We start from the raw sequence: 11594 nt of genomic DNA on the forward strand, positions 1-11594 counted from the left end.
GAAGAAGCGGCGACCTCTAGTGGCCAAACATTAAACCTTGCGGAGCCCGAGGTTTCAGTTCCAGTCCGGGTCGCCAGAAGCGAGCCTGGGATCTGCCCGCCAGGTATTGCGGTCCGCCCTGCTGGCCACCCAGCCCTCAGCCTTCTCCGGGCAGCTGCTCCCTTCCCCACCCTCCATCCTGACTTCACTCTGGCTGGGAGCCCCGGATGACTGGGTTCCCATGAGGACAATGAGAAGCCTGTTTCTTATTTATCACAGTCGTCTTTAATAAAAAATAAATTAGTTCTGGGGTGGGACCCATCCTAGGGTGGGGGTGGGGGCCCCGGGGCAGTGCATCCTGACACACAGCACACACTTCCCTCTGGCGTGTCTCTCCAGGGCCGGCGAAACTGGTCCCTTTCCTGGGCTGGCAGGGCGACGGCGATGGAGAGGAGAACAATGAAAGTCATTTGTTCCCAGGAAGAAAGGGGTACAGTGTAAAGGGAATGCTCTTCCCTGGGAGCGGAGTAGGTGAAGGGCCGAAGGTGGGACTCAGGGCACGGAAAACGTAGTGTGTTCTGCTTTAGGGAACACGGCTGGGGGGTCACAGGGCCAGAACGAACTTTTGTCTTGGCTTTGCCCAGCTGGAGGAGGGGGGGGTGGGGGGCAGTGGGGGGGGCGGGGGGCAGTGGGTGGGACGGGAAGGCACTTCGTACATCCCAGTCCTAACAGGAAGTCACTCCGTCCCAGCAGCAGCACCCAGGGACACAGAGGGTATAATGGCTTATATACATACAGTCCCACCCAGGTACATGGACACAACCTCACACATGCCACAGCCATCGCCCCACAACCTGTCACTCTAATCCCCAGGCTCCGCCCCGGATAAATATAGAAGGTGCTGGTATTTCTCCGATGTCCCCTGAGGCGGGTCAAGGGCAGGAAGGGGACAGTCCGAGGGTGCAGCTGATGCCGGGGCGGGGGGATGGCGGTAAGCCCCACCTCAGGCGGGTTCTGGGGGTGCCCTGTCCTGGATGTGGGCACAGGACCGGCAGCAGGTGGCTGTGTAGTAGGGGTAGACGCAGAGGCGAGCCTGGACCACGAGGGGGCAGTGTGGGGAGTTGTCCTGGCAATGGTCATCTAGGGAACAGAGGGATAGTGCTGGTCTGAGGGGGTCTCTGGGTGCTGTCCATGCGTTTCCCCTTCTTTCTTGTTCCTCCCTTCTCTCAGGCCCACCGGCCTCCCTTCCCTTGTCCGGCCCCCCACCCATTCCGGCTTACCGGGGTGCTGAGTACAGGGCTGATTGTTACATGGTCTTTTCCTGGAAGGCCGAAGGTTAAGAGGGCACCGAGTGCTGAGAGTCTGGTTGGCACTCAGACACTGGACCTCCCTCATCTGGACGCCTCCCAGACAAGTCCGTGAGCACTGCAGGAGGGATGTGGTAGAGCGAGAGAACGATGAAGCCCTCTCCTCCCACACCTCCTGGGGATCCTGCAAAGGGAGTCTGCCCTTTCCCCACTCCCAGAAGAGTGAGAAGAATGAAAGAGGAATTCAAAGGCTGGGGATTTCCAGGAGACCCCCTTCCCCAGAATGGAAGAGAGGTTTATTGCTTCTTCCTAAGAAAAGAAGGGCCAATGGAGACAGTGGAGGGGCAGGGCTGACGGGGCTGGGAGAAGAGGGGAGGCCACTCACCGTACTCCAGGGGGTGGAGAACCAGCGGTCTTGGCAGCCCTCCCCCCTGCAAGGCTGCAGAGTCGGTGGTCTGGGCAGGTGGGTGCAGTTGCCAGGAGAAGTAACGTTGAACTCGGTTCCCAGTTTAGTCACACAGATCACATCTCTGCGCTGTGTCCCGGAGCCACATTCTGCAGAACACTGGGACCCCAGAAACATGAGAGCGTGCCCTTCCTTCTCCCCAGGGTCACCACTGCCCGACTTCCGACTCCCCCACTCACCTCACCCCAAGGCCCCGTGTACCATTGCCAGGTTGGCTCACAGGGCCCCAAGCTGCAGGCCCGCATATCGGGGGGGCGGCTCCCTGCGGGGCAGCTTCTTCCTTTGTCCCCTAGCCCTTCCTCCTCTTCCCCAGTCCCTTGGGACCCTCCGCTCCCCAAGCAGATCACAGAGCGCCTCTGGATTCCCGTCCCACACTCGGCCGAGCACTGTTGAGAACAAGGCGAGATCCTGTAAAAGGGGCTGAGAGCAGAATCCTACAGAGTAAGGAAGTCAGTGAAGGAAGGGCCTGATTTTGGGCAGGTTGAGGACTCTGTCATGGACTCAGGTTTAAAAAACTGCTGAGGAATCTTAGAATCCGGGTTCTTCTGGAGGACGTGGATTTTAGAAAAGCTCAAGAGGGGCTGAGAATGTCTTGGATTCTGAACAGTTTGGGACATCAAGGGATTTTGGTGGACTCTAAGAATTAAGGCCCCTACCTTGGAGCTCCAGTCACTGTGGAACCAGGCGATGGTACAGGGCCCCATGTTACAAGCCTCTCTGCTGGGGGGTCTCGGAGGCCCAGAACTGCATTCCCGTTCACTTACTTCATCCCCATGGTTACCCACACATCTCACTTGCCGGCTCCGCTGGCCACGGCCGCATCGAACGGAGCACTGGGAAAGATGGGGAAAAAATCTTCAAAGGGGAGAACTCTGATTCTCCGGGTTCGACTTCCCCCTCCGGCTCCACCTCCTCTGGCTTCCCACTACGGCCTGTCTGTTCCTGGTCCCTCATCTAGCTGTCTGTCGCTCACCTGTTTTCCATCTCACCTGGCTCCAGGCAGAGCGCACTTCCCAGTGGCCACAGAGCCTCAGCTGGCAAGTCTGGGTGACGTTGGGCCGGGGGAGGTGACCACAGCGCTCCAGGGGCACCGAGGAGCCGCCCCCCCCAAACTCCTGCCGACATCGGAGCTGGCGATGCTGGGTGCCCGGGCCACACGAGCGGCTACAAGAGGTCCATTCACCTGCCTCCCAGCTATGGACGTGGACGCGGGAACATGGGTGGGGAGGAATGGCAGACACGGGGGAGGGGGGAGGGCAGAGTCAGACACAGATAGAGCAGAAGATGCTCGGGGATGACGGAGACGAGACTGTTACATGGTAGGAGACATGGTAGCAATCTGTGGTCCTTTGGGGAGGTGGTGACGGGGGACTCGGGAAAAGACTCGACTCCTGTTTCCTGTTTTCCCTCTACGTAGCACGGAGAGTCCCGACATCTTCCTTTCCTGCCCCGGAGACCCCTGGCCCGTGAAGAGTCCAGGTGAGGTCAGAGGGCATCGCAGCGGCGCCCTAGGGACTGGGTGGACCACCCATACTCACTAAGGGGGGCATGGCGGGCCATGGCATGGCTCTGGGGGGCTGGGGGGCCGGGCACCAAGGACACAGCTTTCTTCGCCCACTTCCTCTCCAGAATCACGGGACACACAGCGGAAAACCGGGCGCCAGACACCTGGAGAAAGCAGAGGGGAGGGGGCCAGATGACCTTCTAAGGCTGGCTGGCTGAGGCATGAGCAGTTTTGCTGGGATCTCGTGGAGTGGGTTTCAGGGGCGTAACAGGGCTTGGTTCAGAGAGTTTTTAAGAAAGAGAATCAGAGGGAGCTGGGCGGGTTTCAGGGTCAGCAAAGCCGGGGAGGCGGTGCTGGGGCCGAGCAGTCAGGAGCCGAGATCTGGTCCCTGACCGGAGTGCTCACCTTTTCCACAGGATGCCGAGCACTCTGAATGTCCCATCCGTTTCCAGTATCCCGCCGAGGACGCCAGGGGAGGCCGGGGGTGGGGTGGGGCTGGCAGAGGGGGAATCCGCACCTGACGCTGCAGAGTTCCTGGGGTCCGAGCTAACCGGGGAGGTGCTGGGGGCTCCAGTTTTAGGCCCTCGGGGGGGAACTGAGTAGGCACATTATAATCTGGTCGCTCTACTGGCTGCCCTGAAATCTCTCCTCTCTGCCTCCTCCCCCATCTATTCCTCTCTTCTCCCCAAGGCTTCACCCCCTCACCGGACTGGTGCTGGGGAATAGGAGGTTCTTGGGTAGGCTCTCCAAGGTTTGGAGAAGGTGAAGAGATGAGGTATTGGTAGGAGACACCAGGATTCTCCTCTTGAAAGATCATCTGGGGGAGTAAAAGAGAAGGTACCTGTTTCTAGGGGAGAGCGAGGGATTCAAACACTTCTGCTTCTGCTCCTCCCAATACAAAAAGACCCTTCTCTGCAGACTTTAACCCCATCCATCTCTCGCTATCGTCTGCCTCCTTTACTACCTACTTACGTAGACATCCACGGGCTGTGTTGTGGGCCCTTCGGCTGTCAGACTCTCTCCTGTCCCTTCCTCCCGAGGGGGCCTATTATACTGGAAGACTGTACCCCCAGCAGTATAGGTCCCAGGGGGGTCGACAGCCCAGTTCCCATTGATGATGGACTTGCCCCCAGGACCACGAAGTGCTATAGGAGGAGAGAAAACAAAAGGAGGTCATTTTATTCCTCCCCAATTTCACTTCCCTCACTCATTTTAAGGTTAGTTTCCCCAAAATTATTTCCACTCTGACTCTCTGAGGTCAGATCATGCTTCTCTCTTTACCCCCCCCCCGCCCCCATTGTTTCTTCAGTGATGTAGAAATGGATGTGTAATGGAGGAACAATGCAAAAATTAGAGAAGTATGGCCATGGGGGGTGGGGGGTGAAGAACTCTCACCGAGGTAGTTGGAGCTGGGTCGAAGCTGAGCAATTTGTAACTGAAAGGCCCCAGCCGGGATTAGCAGGATCTTATGATAGCCCAGAAGCCCCCCTCGGTCTGTGAAGTTCCCCGAAACAAAGTGGCAAGTGGAATTGTCTCCCCCACAGACCCCACAACTATCTGGGCGTCTGCCAGAGCCAAGGATGCCATCACAGCCAGGGCTCTGAGAAGAGAAGGAGATACATGGATGAGTCATGGGGGGGAACCTACCCAAACACACACTGGCCTAATGCCACTAAGAACCCAATAGTCTTCTCCACTCCAGTCTTCTCCACAGTAGATATGGGACCTTATCTTTTGTAGCTCCTTCCATCTCCCATGAAAATGAAACTTTTCTCTTTGGGATTCTCATCTCCCCAGCTCTACCCACAGCCTTCCTGCCTGCAACCTCCCATTTCGTTTCCTCAGTGAATGGAGCTTCTACCCTCAGCCCCCTCCCCAGCCCTTGGCTTTCAGCTCCTCACCAGGCACCGTCCAGCTACACAGATGTCCGGGGCTCCAGGCTGGCATGGAGTGCCGTCCTGGACTTTCTCCGTGTGACGGACATAGAATCGGAAGCCACGAGGTCGGCAGTTCAGCTCACAGCGTTGGGAACCCTGGACTAAAGTGGAGGATGAAGGGAAATATCATTTGGGGAGACACATCTGCTAGACTCATTGTGGGGTCAACAAGGGTTTGCTTAAGGGAGCTAAGAATCTATGAAGGCTATATCTACATCAGTATGGATCAAAGAAATTAGCTACAAAGAAAGCAATTCTGAATTCTGGAGAATGAAAGTTTGCCAAGGAATTAGGTCAGTAAGGGAGCTTTGGAGAGAGGTGGTCACCTGAGATTAATCAATGGTCATTTGAGGTCCTATCTGGAGCACTTGGCTTTACTTAGGGTCAAATAAGCCTAGAAATGAATTTGGACTCTTTAGACACAGTCAAATGAAATGCTGAGGGCGGCCAAGGACACTCGGGGTCTACAAAGCAAGTCCTGACCTGCGGAGACTCCCCTCGCCAAGCCCGTTCTCTCAGGTTAAGCTGCTCCACCTCTGGACACGGCTGACCTAGCCAGAGGGGACAGTGGAACCATTCAGTTGTAGGGGATTCCTTCCCTCAGCACGATTCCATCAGCAACTAGTCTCTGGCTTTTGGGAGAAGATTAAGCATCCTATAGACCTAGCTTCCCCTAAAATACTCATCACACACACACACACCCCCACACCCCTCCCTCCCTCCCTCCCTCCTAGGTCCTGGCAGGGACCTCTGAAGCACAAAGAGCCATCTATATATACCCTACCTCCCTCCTGCCCCCACGCTTCCCCAGCCACTCAGGCTATGTAAACAGCCCAGACTGCCTGATGGGGAGGGAAAGGCGGAAATTGAGGAATTCAGGGAAAGGGTATCCCCTTTCCCCATCCTGGAGGGAAGGGAACTCTCCCACATGGGCATATAGTCCCTCAGAGAGAATCTAAACAAAAAAAAAAAAGAGAAAACTGAGGCAGGAAATAGGAAAATATGCATATGCTGAAGATTTTCAGGGGCAGAGAGGGGCCAATGGGCATCCTCCCCAACCAGGGGGTCTGGGTTTCAGCGCTCACCCTCCGTGAAGGGCTCCCACTGGTAGAGTCGGCCCATAAATTCCTGAGGATCAAAGGCGGCACACTGCAGAGCCCGTGGATCCGGCTGGTCAGGGGGACATGGCTGAAATTGGGGAAACACAGAATGGTCGGGGCTAAGGAAAAACAATGGGACGGTAGCAGACAGGGCTTGAGATAGAAAGGGTGATTTGTGGGAGAAAAGAAGAAATTGGAAACTAGGAGAGCCTGCCCTTTGATCTGCTGACAAGAATCCAGGAGAGAATAACCCCGGGGAGAGGGCTGAGAAAACAGAGGCATTTGAAGGAGGAGGCGAGGATTCCGGCATCCCCAATACCAGATTAGATAAATTGGGACCTCAGATACCAGTCACATTCCCCCGCCGTTTCCGAGACAATTTCCCCCCCAATTACTGGAGCGCAGCTTCAGTTTCTATGCAAACAACTTAGGAAGGTGTCAGGAGGCCTGGGCTCTGGGATGGAGGAAGGACTCACCTTCTGGGTGCAGGCTCTCAGCTGCTCGCTCTCTCCGGGACAGTGCAGAGCAGAAGCACTCGGGGCAAAAAGGCTCCAGAGGGCGCCCGCGTTGGGGCCAGAGCTAAGTAAGGGCAGCCAGCTCTCTGAATGGTGAGGGGGAGTTTCCACAACCTGTTGAAGGGAATTTCTGGGTGCCCATTGCTCTCTTCTTCTTTGATGGCCTTGGCCACGGCCCTGGCCCCGGGAAGCAGAGGAGGAAGGATGGGGGGATCTTCTCCATTCCGGTCCCACTTGCTGGGAATGATGTGATCTCTGGGGGTGGACCTGATTAAAGGAACCGCCTGTTCTGGGGGATGGACTGGGGGGGGACTTTGTTTTGGAGTTGGTTGCCTTTGGGGGTGTCTGTGTCTCCAGAGACTTAGTGTTAGTGGGCGCATCTGTTCCAGGACTCTGGGTGCTGTAGAGGTCTTCTGGGGGCGGCAGTCCCGTAGAAGAGATCTGGGTTTGGGGGAGCTGAGTGTTGACAGGTTGTTCTGAATTGACAATCAGAGCTTGGAAATTCTCTGTTTTAGAGTCTTGGAGGGGCTCTGGAAATAGAGCCTGAGAAGGCTCATCGCTGGGGAGTTCAGTTCTGGGCAGCCCGTGGGGGTTCCTCCGGTTCCGATGTAGGGGCAGAGCGAAGGGCACTCTCCCATAGCCAAACATTCCTGGCTTGATGGGATCTCGAACCCGTGACCTAGGAAGTGGATATGGTTACGGAGTTACCATTTTGCCTCTTCTCCCATCCCACTACAGCTGGGAAAGCCCCCCTCCAGTCCTTTCTTACAATCAATCTCATTTCCTAGTCCTGCCTTCGGGTTTCCTCTTGCTCTCAGGCTCACCTATTCCACTCCGTGTCTTAGCTGCCTGCTGAGGTATACCCCCTCCAGTTCCATCCCCATTTCCCTCACCTCCTTGAAGCTGAGATCTCTCGAGTCTCCTCTTGAACTGCTTGGGGTGGGAGGCCTCCCAGAGGCCCACTCCTTCCCCTTGGCTCTGGCTTGTAGAGGGGAAGGGTGTCTCTAGGGATTTGGGGTCTGGCATTCCGGGACCGAGCAGGCAAAGGCTCTGGATGTCGAGGTGGCCTGGGTGGTAGAGGCAATCCAGTTTGGAGTAAAGATGGAGAGGACTGGCAGATTCGGCTCCGGCGTTGTATCCCAAGTCCACAGGGCTGGGAACAAAGGGCCCAAGGACTCCAGGAACCCCAGACCCCCTCTGGGATTTTACTTTCCTCTGGATGTGTTTGTCGCGAGGGGTGAGCAGATACCTATTTGGAGAAGAGACAGATCAGTGAGGGGCTGGAGTTACATCTCTGGGAATAGAAGGGAAGACTGGGGCATCAAACAAGGAAGGAAAGAGCTACAGGGTCAGCAAAGGGCTCTAGGAATTACTGGGGAGACAGGATTCTAGAGAGGCTGTAGAGTGGGCAAAACTTCCCTACCTCCTCACTGACCTTCTGGTCTAGGCTGAGTTGAGGAAGGAGCAGGAGCAGCACAAGAGGAGATCTTAGTCTGAGGAGCCAGAGACAGAGAAGGGAATCCAAGTCAGTGGCTAGAATTGAGGTCACAATTTTACAGGCTGTCCCAGAAGTCTTAGCGCAATTTTTAGCTTTCTTGAAGCTTAAATTTTGATAGCTATTAAAGCTTAAAACTGTGCTAAGACTTCTGGAATAGCCTATATGAAGCCTGGCCCCCTATGATTGGTCTTGGTGCTTCCCAGAAAACAGAAGGGGTTACTTACCCATCCTTCCACCCTTTTGATCTTCCTGCTTTCTTCACCTGTATCTCTCAGGGATGGTTCCCACTACCCCTTCCCATTTTCTTTACCTCTTACCTGCCTGCCCATTTCTCCATTGTTCCCCTTAAATTAGCCCAGTCGTGTGAGTCTGAATCTACTCAGAAATCTGGAGGAGTTAAGATTTGAAGAAAGACCTGAAAGGTGGGCAGGAATAAAAGTTACTCCCTGGACAACTGGAGGGGTTATGTCCCCTCTATAAAAACATTCAAGATTGAGGACAAATGTTAGGACATAAAATGACCTAATGCTCGCTTCTCTTCTCTGTCCCTGTTTTCAGATCAAGAACAGTCTTTTTTCCCCTCAGCGTTGCCAAGCGGGCAGAGGAGTTTACCCCCAAACCTTGGCTTTTTTCAGTCGTCCCTTTTACTTCTTCTCACTGCCACCCACCAAATCCCTCAATATCCCGATTAAGCTCCCGTTCCTAATCCCTGGTTTCTGGTATTTCTCTCCCAACTCAAGTACTAAGCTTGGTCTATCAGGTCTCCTCTTGCTTCCAGCCCCGCTCTATACACCCACCTCAGGAGGTACCAAGAGAAGGCAGGGGCCGCGGGGCTTCTCTCCTCTCAGAGGGTCTCCCACTCTCATATCCTTTGCTTCAGTTTTCCCTTTGGCCTAGAGATCCAAAGATAAGAAAGTCTTTTTCTTGCTTCCAGTTCAAACTGTAAATCAACTAAACTGGCTGAAGGTTTAAGCAGCAGTAGCAGATTTCTCCAGCTGGATGGCAATGCAAAAGGAGTCTCTGTCTAGACTCAGCCACTCAACTCATCAGTTCTGTCCCACTGTGATAATGTGTGAGGTGCAGCCCTGAGAAATCCTGAGGTGCAAGGAACCTCTGGCTCCCCCTTTTTGGAAAGTAAAGAAATCCTACCTAAAATCTAGCCTTGATCCCGTTTAGACCAACAAGAAAAAGCTTTAACTCTGAGTGCTGGTGACGTCTAAGGTCTGCTTCTCCTCTCTCTTGCTCCCTACCTCCCTCCTTTGCCTCTGAGCCTCTGAGCCTCAGGCCCCCACCCCTGTTCTCGGTTCTGCTTTCCAGGAAAAAAAAATTGTTTCTGTTGGAGCTAAGACGCACCCGGGAGAGGAGTCCAAGGGACCAAAAAGGAGATGGGCCAACCATGGGGTTAGGGAAAGAATGAAAGGGAACGATTTTGGATGGAGGTGCACAAAAAGGGTCTGTGTTCATCCCAACTGTTCCTCCCTGACATTACCCATTGACTTGAAAATGTGGGGGAGGGAAATGACCGGTTAGACCAGAATTGGCTGGGGTCATCTCTGCCTGGGGCCTGGCAGCCCCTTCCTCCTTTCCCCAGGGGTTGGGCTGGCCCTGCTGAGGTCAGCAACAACGCCTATGGGGCAGGGGGCCATGCTGGGGTTCCAGGCAGGGTGGATGAGAGAGGGCTTCCTACGTCTATGTAAATGTCCATTGCTCTGCTTCTCAGCCTTTCCCTCCCTTGGGAAAGGGATAAGGGCCCTTACCTTGAGGGTGAGAAGAGATGAGAACCAACTGCTTTCCAACTGGAGGAAAAATGGTCTGCTTCCGATTTCTCTATCTCTCCCCCAGATCTCTTTGTGTCTATTTCCCTGCCACCTCAGGTCTATGCTTATGACTCCCCAGGTCTCTATTTAGTACACATAATCCCATTCCTAGCTTGATTTGGCTCTGGCTGTTCCCAAGAGAAGTGGGGGCCAAGGGGTGGGGGTGACGTGAGCTCCTGGGGTTTGGGCCAGGCCTGGCTCCCTCTCTGGAAAAGTCCCCGGCCCCACCCTCCCCAACACAGCTGGGCAGGGGGCCGATACCCCCCCCCCTTGCTGGGAGAGACAGAGACAGATATAGAGGCGGTCTGTACTCCTGTCAAACTGGCAATTCCCCACAGTCCGGGCCACTCCAGTCACTTGGTACCGATTGGCCCAATCTGGGGATTAGCAGAGGTCAAAAAAGGTTTCCCTGATTGCAGAGTGGACACTGCAAGTTGACCATCCCAGCCTGACCTGAGCTGTTTATGGCCACACCCCCTCCCCTGACTAGCGGAGATCAAAGAGCAAACCAGCAACGAGGAGAAGAATAACCTTTTCACCCTTGTATTTCCTCCTAGGATTTTTGGGAGATGTTGGGATGGAAAATGTGTTGATGGGGGTAATGGGGGGGGGGGAAGGGTTATGTGTGCATTTTAATGTCCAGTTTTCGTGAACAGCCTTCCCCCCTTCTGCTCCCATTTCCCTGCCCGATGGAGTCCGAGCTGTTGTCCAGGATGCCCCCGGTGCCCCCTCGCCTCAGGGGTCGGGGCCAAAATCAAACACTGCCAGTCACCTGCATTCCTCACCCCCTGCCCAGCTTCTCAGAGCCAGAATCGGACCTGGAACGCGTGCTAAGCCAGAGCTTGGGGGAACAGAATTGGCCCCGACCTCTGGGAGGATGGAGAAGGGGCGCTGTGCGTGTATTACGGAGGGGACGCGGGGGTGGGGTGGGGGAGTGGAATCTCACCGCGAGTGGGGAGGAGTTGGTTCTCTTTGCCCGGAGGGGGGGGGTGTCCCCTGAAAGGGTTCGAGGAGGAGCGCCGAATCTCTGGAGCCGGGCTCGGGGGCGGAGCGCGCTAGGAAAGCGATCTAACGGGATCCCCGGGGAGCCGGCTTGGGGCAGAGTGGGGTCTTACCTGCGTGCGGCTCCGCGGCCCCCTCACTCTCCGGCTCCCCGTCCCACAGACTCCGCTCCACAGCTCTCCGACCGCTCCGGCTCGGCCCCTGAGCCGGGCTCCCGGTCACTGGCGCCTCCAGCCCGGGCTCCGCCCCCGTCCGAGGCCCCTCCCTCGCTCCTCCCTCCCCCTGTCCGTCCGTCCCTCCCGCGTGGGGTTCCGCCCCGTCAGATTCTTGCTCCGCAGCCCCAGCCGGCCGGCCGGCCCCAACTGGCAACCCTTCTGCGAAGGGCTCCGGGAGCCTGGACGGGACTGCGGTCCGAACCCCTCACCCGAATCCACCGGCCTGGAGGGAGCGTGGGCGGGAAGCCAGCCCA

General features: G+C 55.9%; 1 protein-coding gene across 5 annotated transcripts; it reads right to left on the reverse strand.

The window, feature by feature from the left end:
* Nucleotides 1–241: 241 nt before the first annotated feature.
* On the reverse strand, nucleotides 242–11337 carry ADAMTSL4 (ADAMTS like 4). Of its 5 annotated transcripts, none has more exons than XM_051992724.1 (18): nucleotides 11239–11337; nucleotides 9104–9199; nucleotides 8624–8721; nucleotides 8244–8301; nucleotides 7702–8057; nucleotides 6770–7487; nucleotides 6279–6381; nucleotides 5158–5294; nucleotides 4652–4856; nucleotides 4229–4401; nucleotides 3662–4073; nucleotides 3291–3420; nucleotides 2742–2946; nucleotides 2409–2585; nucleotides 1932–2138; nucleotides 1672–1851; nucleotides 1260–1404; nucleotides 242–1119 (listed from the first exon to the last, which is right to left on the reverse strand). In XM_051992724.1, exons 3-18 carry the CDS (start codon nucleotides 8641–8643, stop codon nucleotides 983–985), a joined length of 3363 nt encoding a protein of 1120 aa, XP_051848684.1. In that variant the 5' UTR covers nucleotides 8644–8721; nucleotides 9104–9199; nucleotides 11239–11337; the 3' UTR covers nucleotides 242–982. The 5 variants fall into 5 exon arrangements, with proteins under 5 accessions (XP_051848684.1, XP_051848681.1, XP_051848683.1 ...); XM_051992721.1 differs by having other exon boundaries at nucleotides 8232–8301; XM_051992723.1 differs by lacking the exon at nucleotides 11239–11337 and adding an exon at nucleotides 11070–11156 and having other exon boundaries at nucleotides 8232–8301.
* Nucleotides 11338–11594: the final 257 nt, after the last annotated feature.

Source organism: Antechinus flavipes, chromosome 4 (genome assembly GCF_016432865.1).
Source record: "Antechinus flavipes isolate AdamAnt ecotype Samford, QLD, Australia chromosome 4, AdamAnt_v2, whole genome shotgun sequence".
Taxonomy (NCBI): Eukaryota; Metazoa; Chordata; class Mammalia; order Dasyuromorphia; family Dasyuridae; genus Antechinus; species Antechinus flavipes.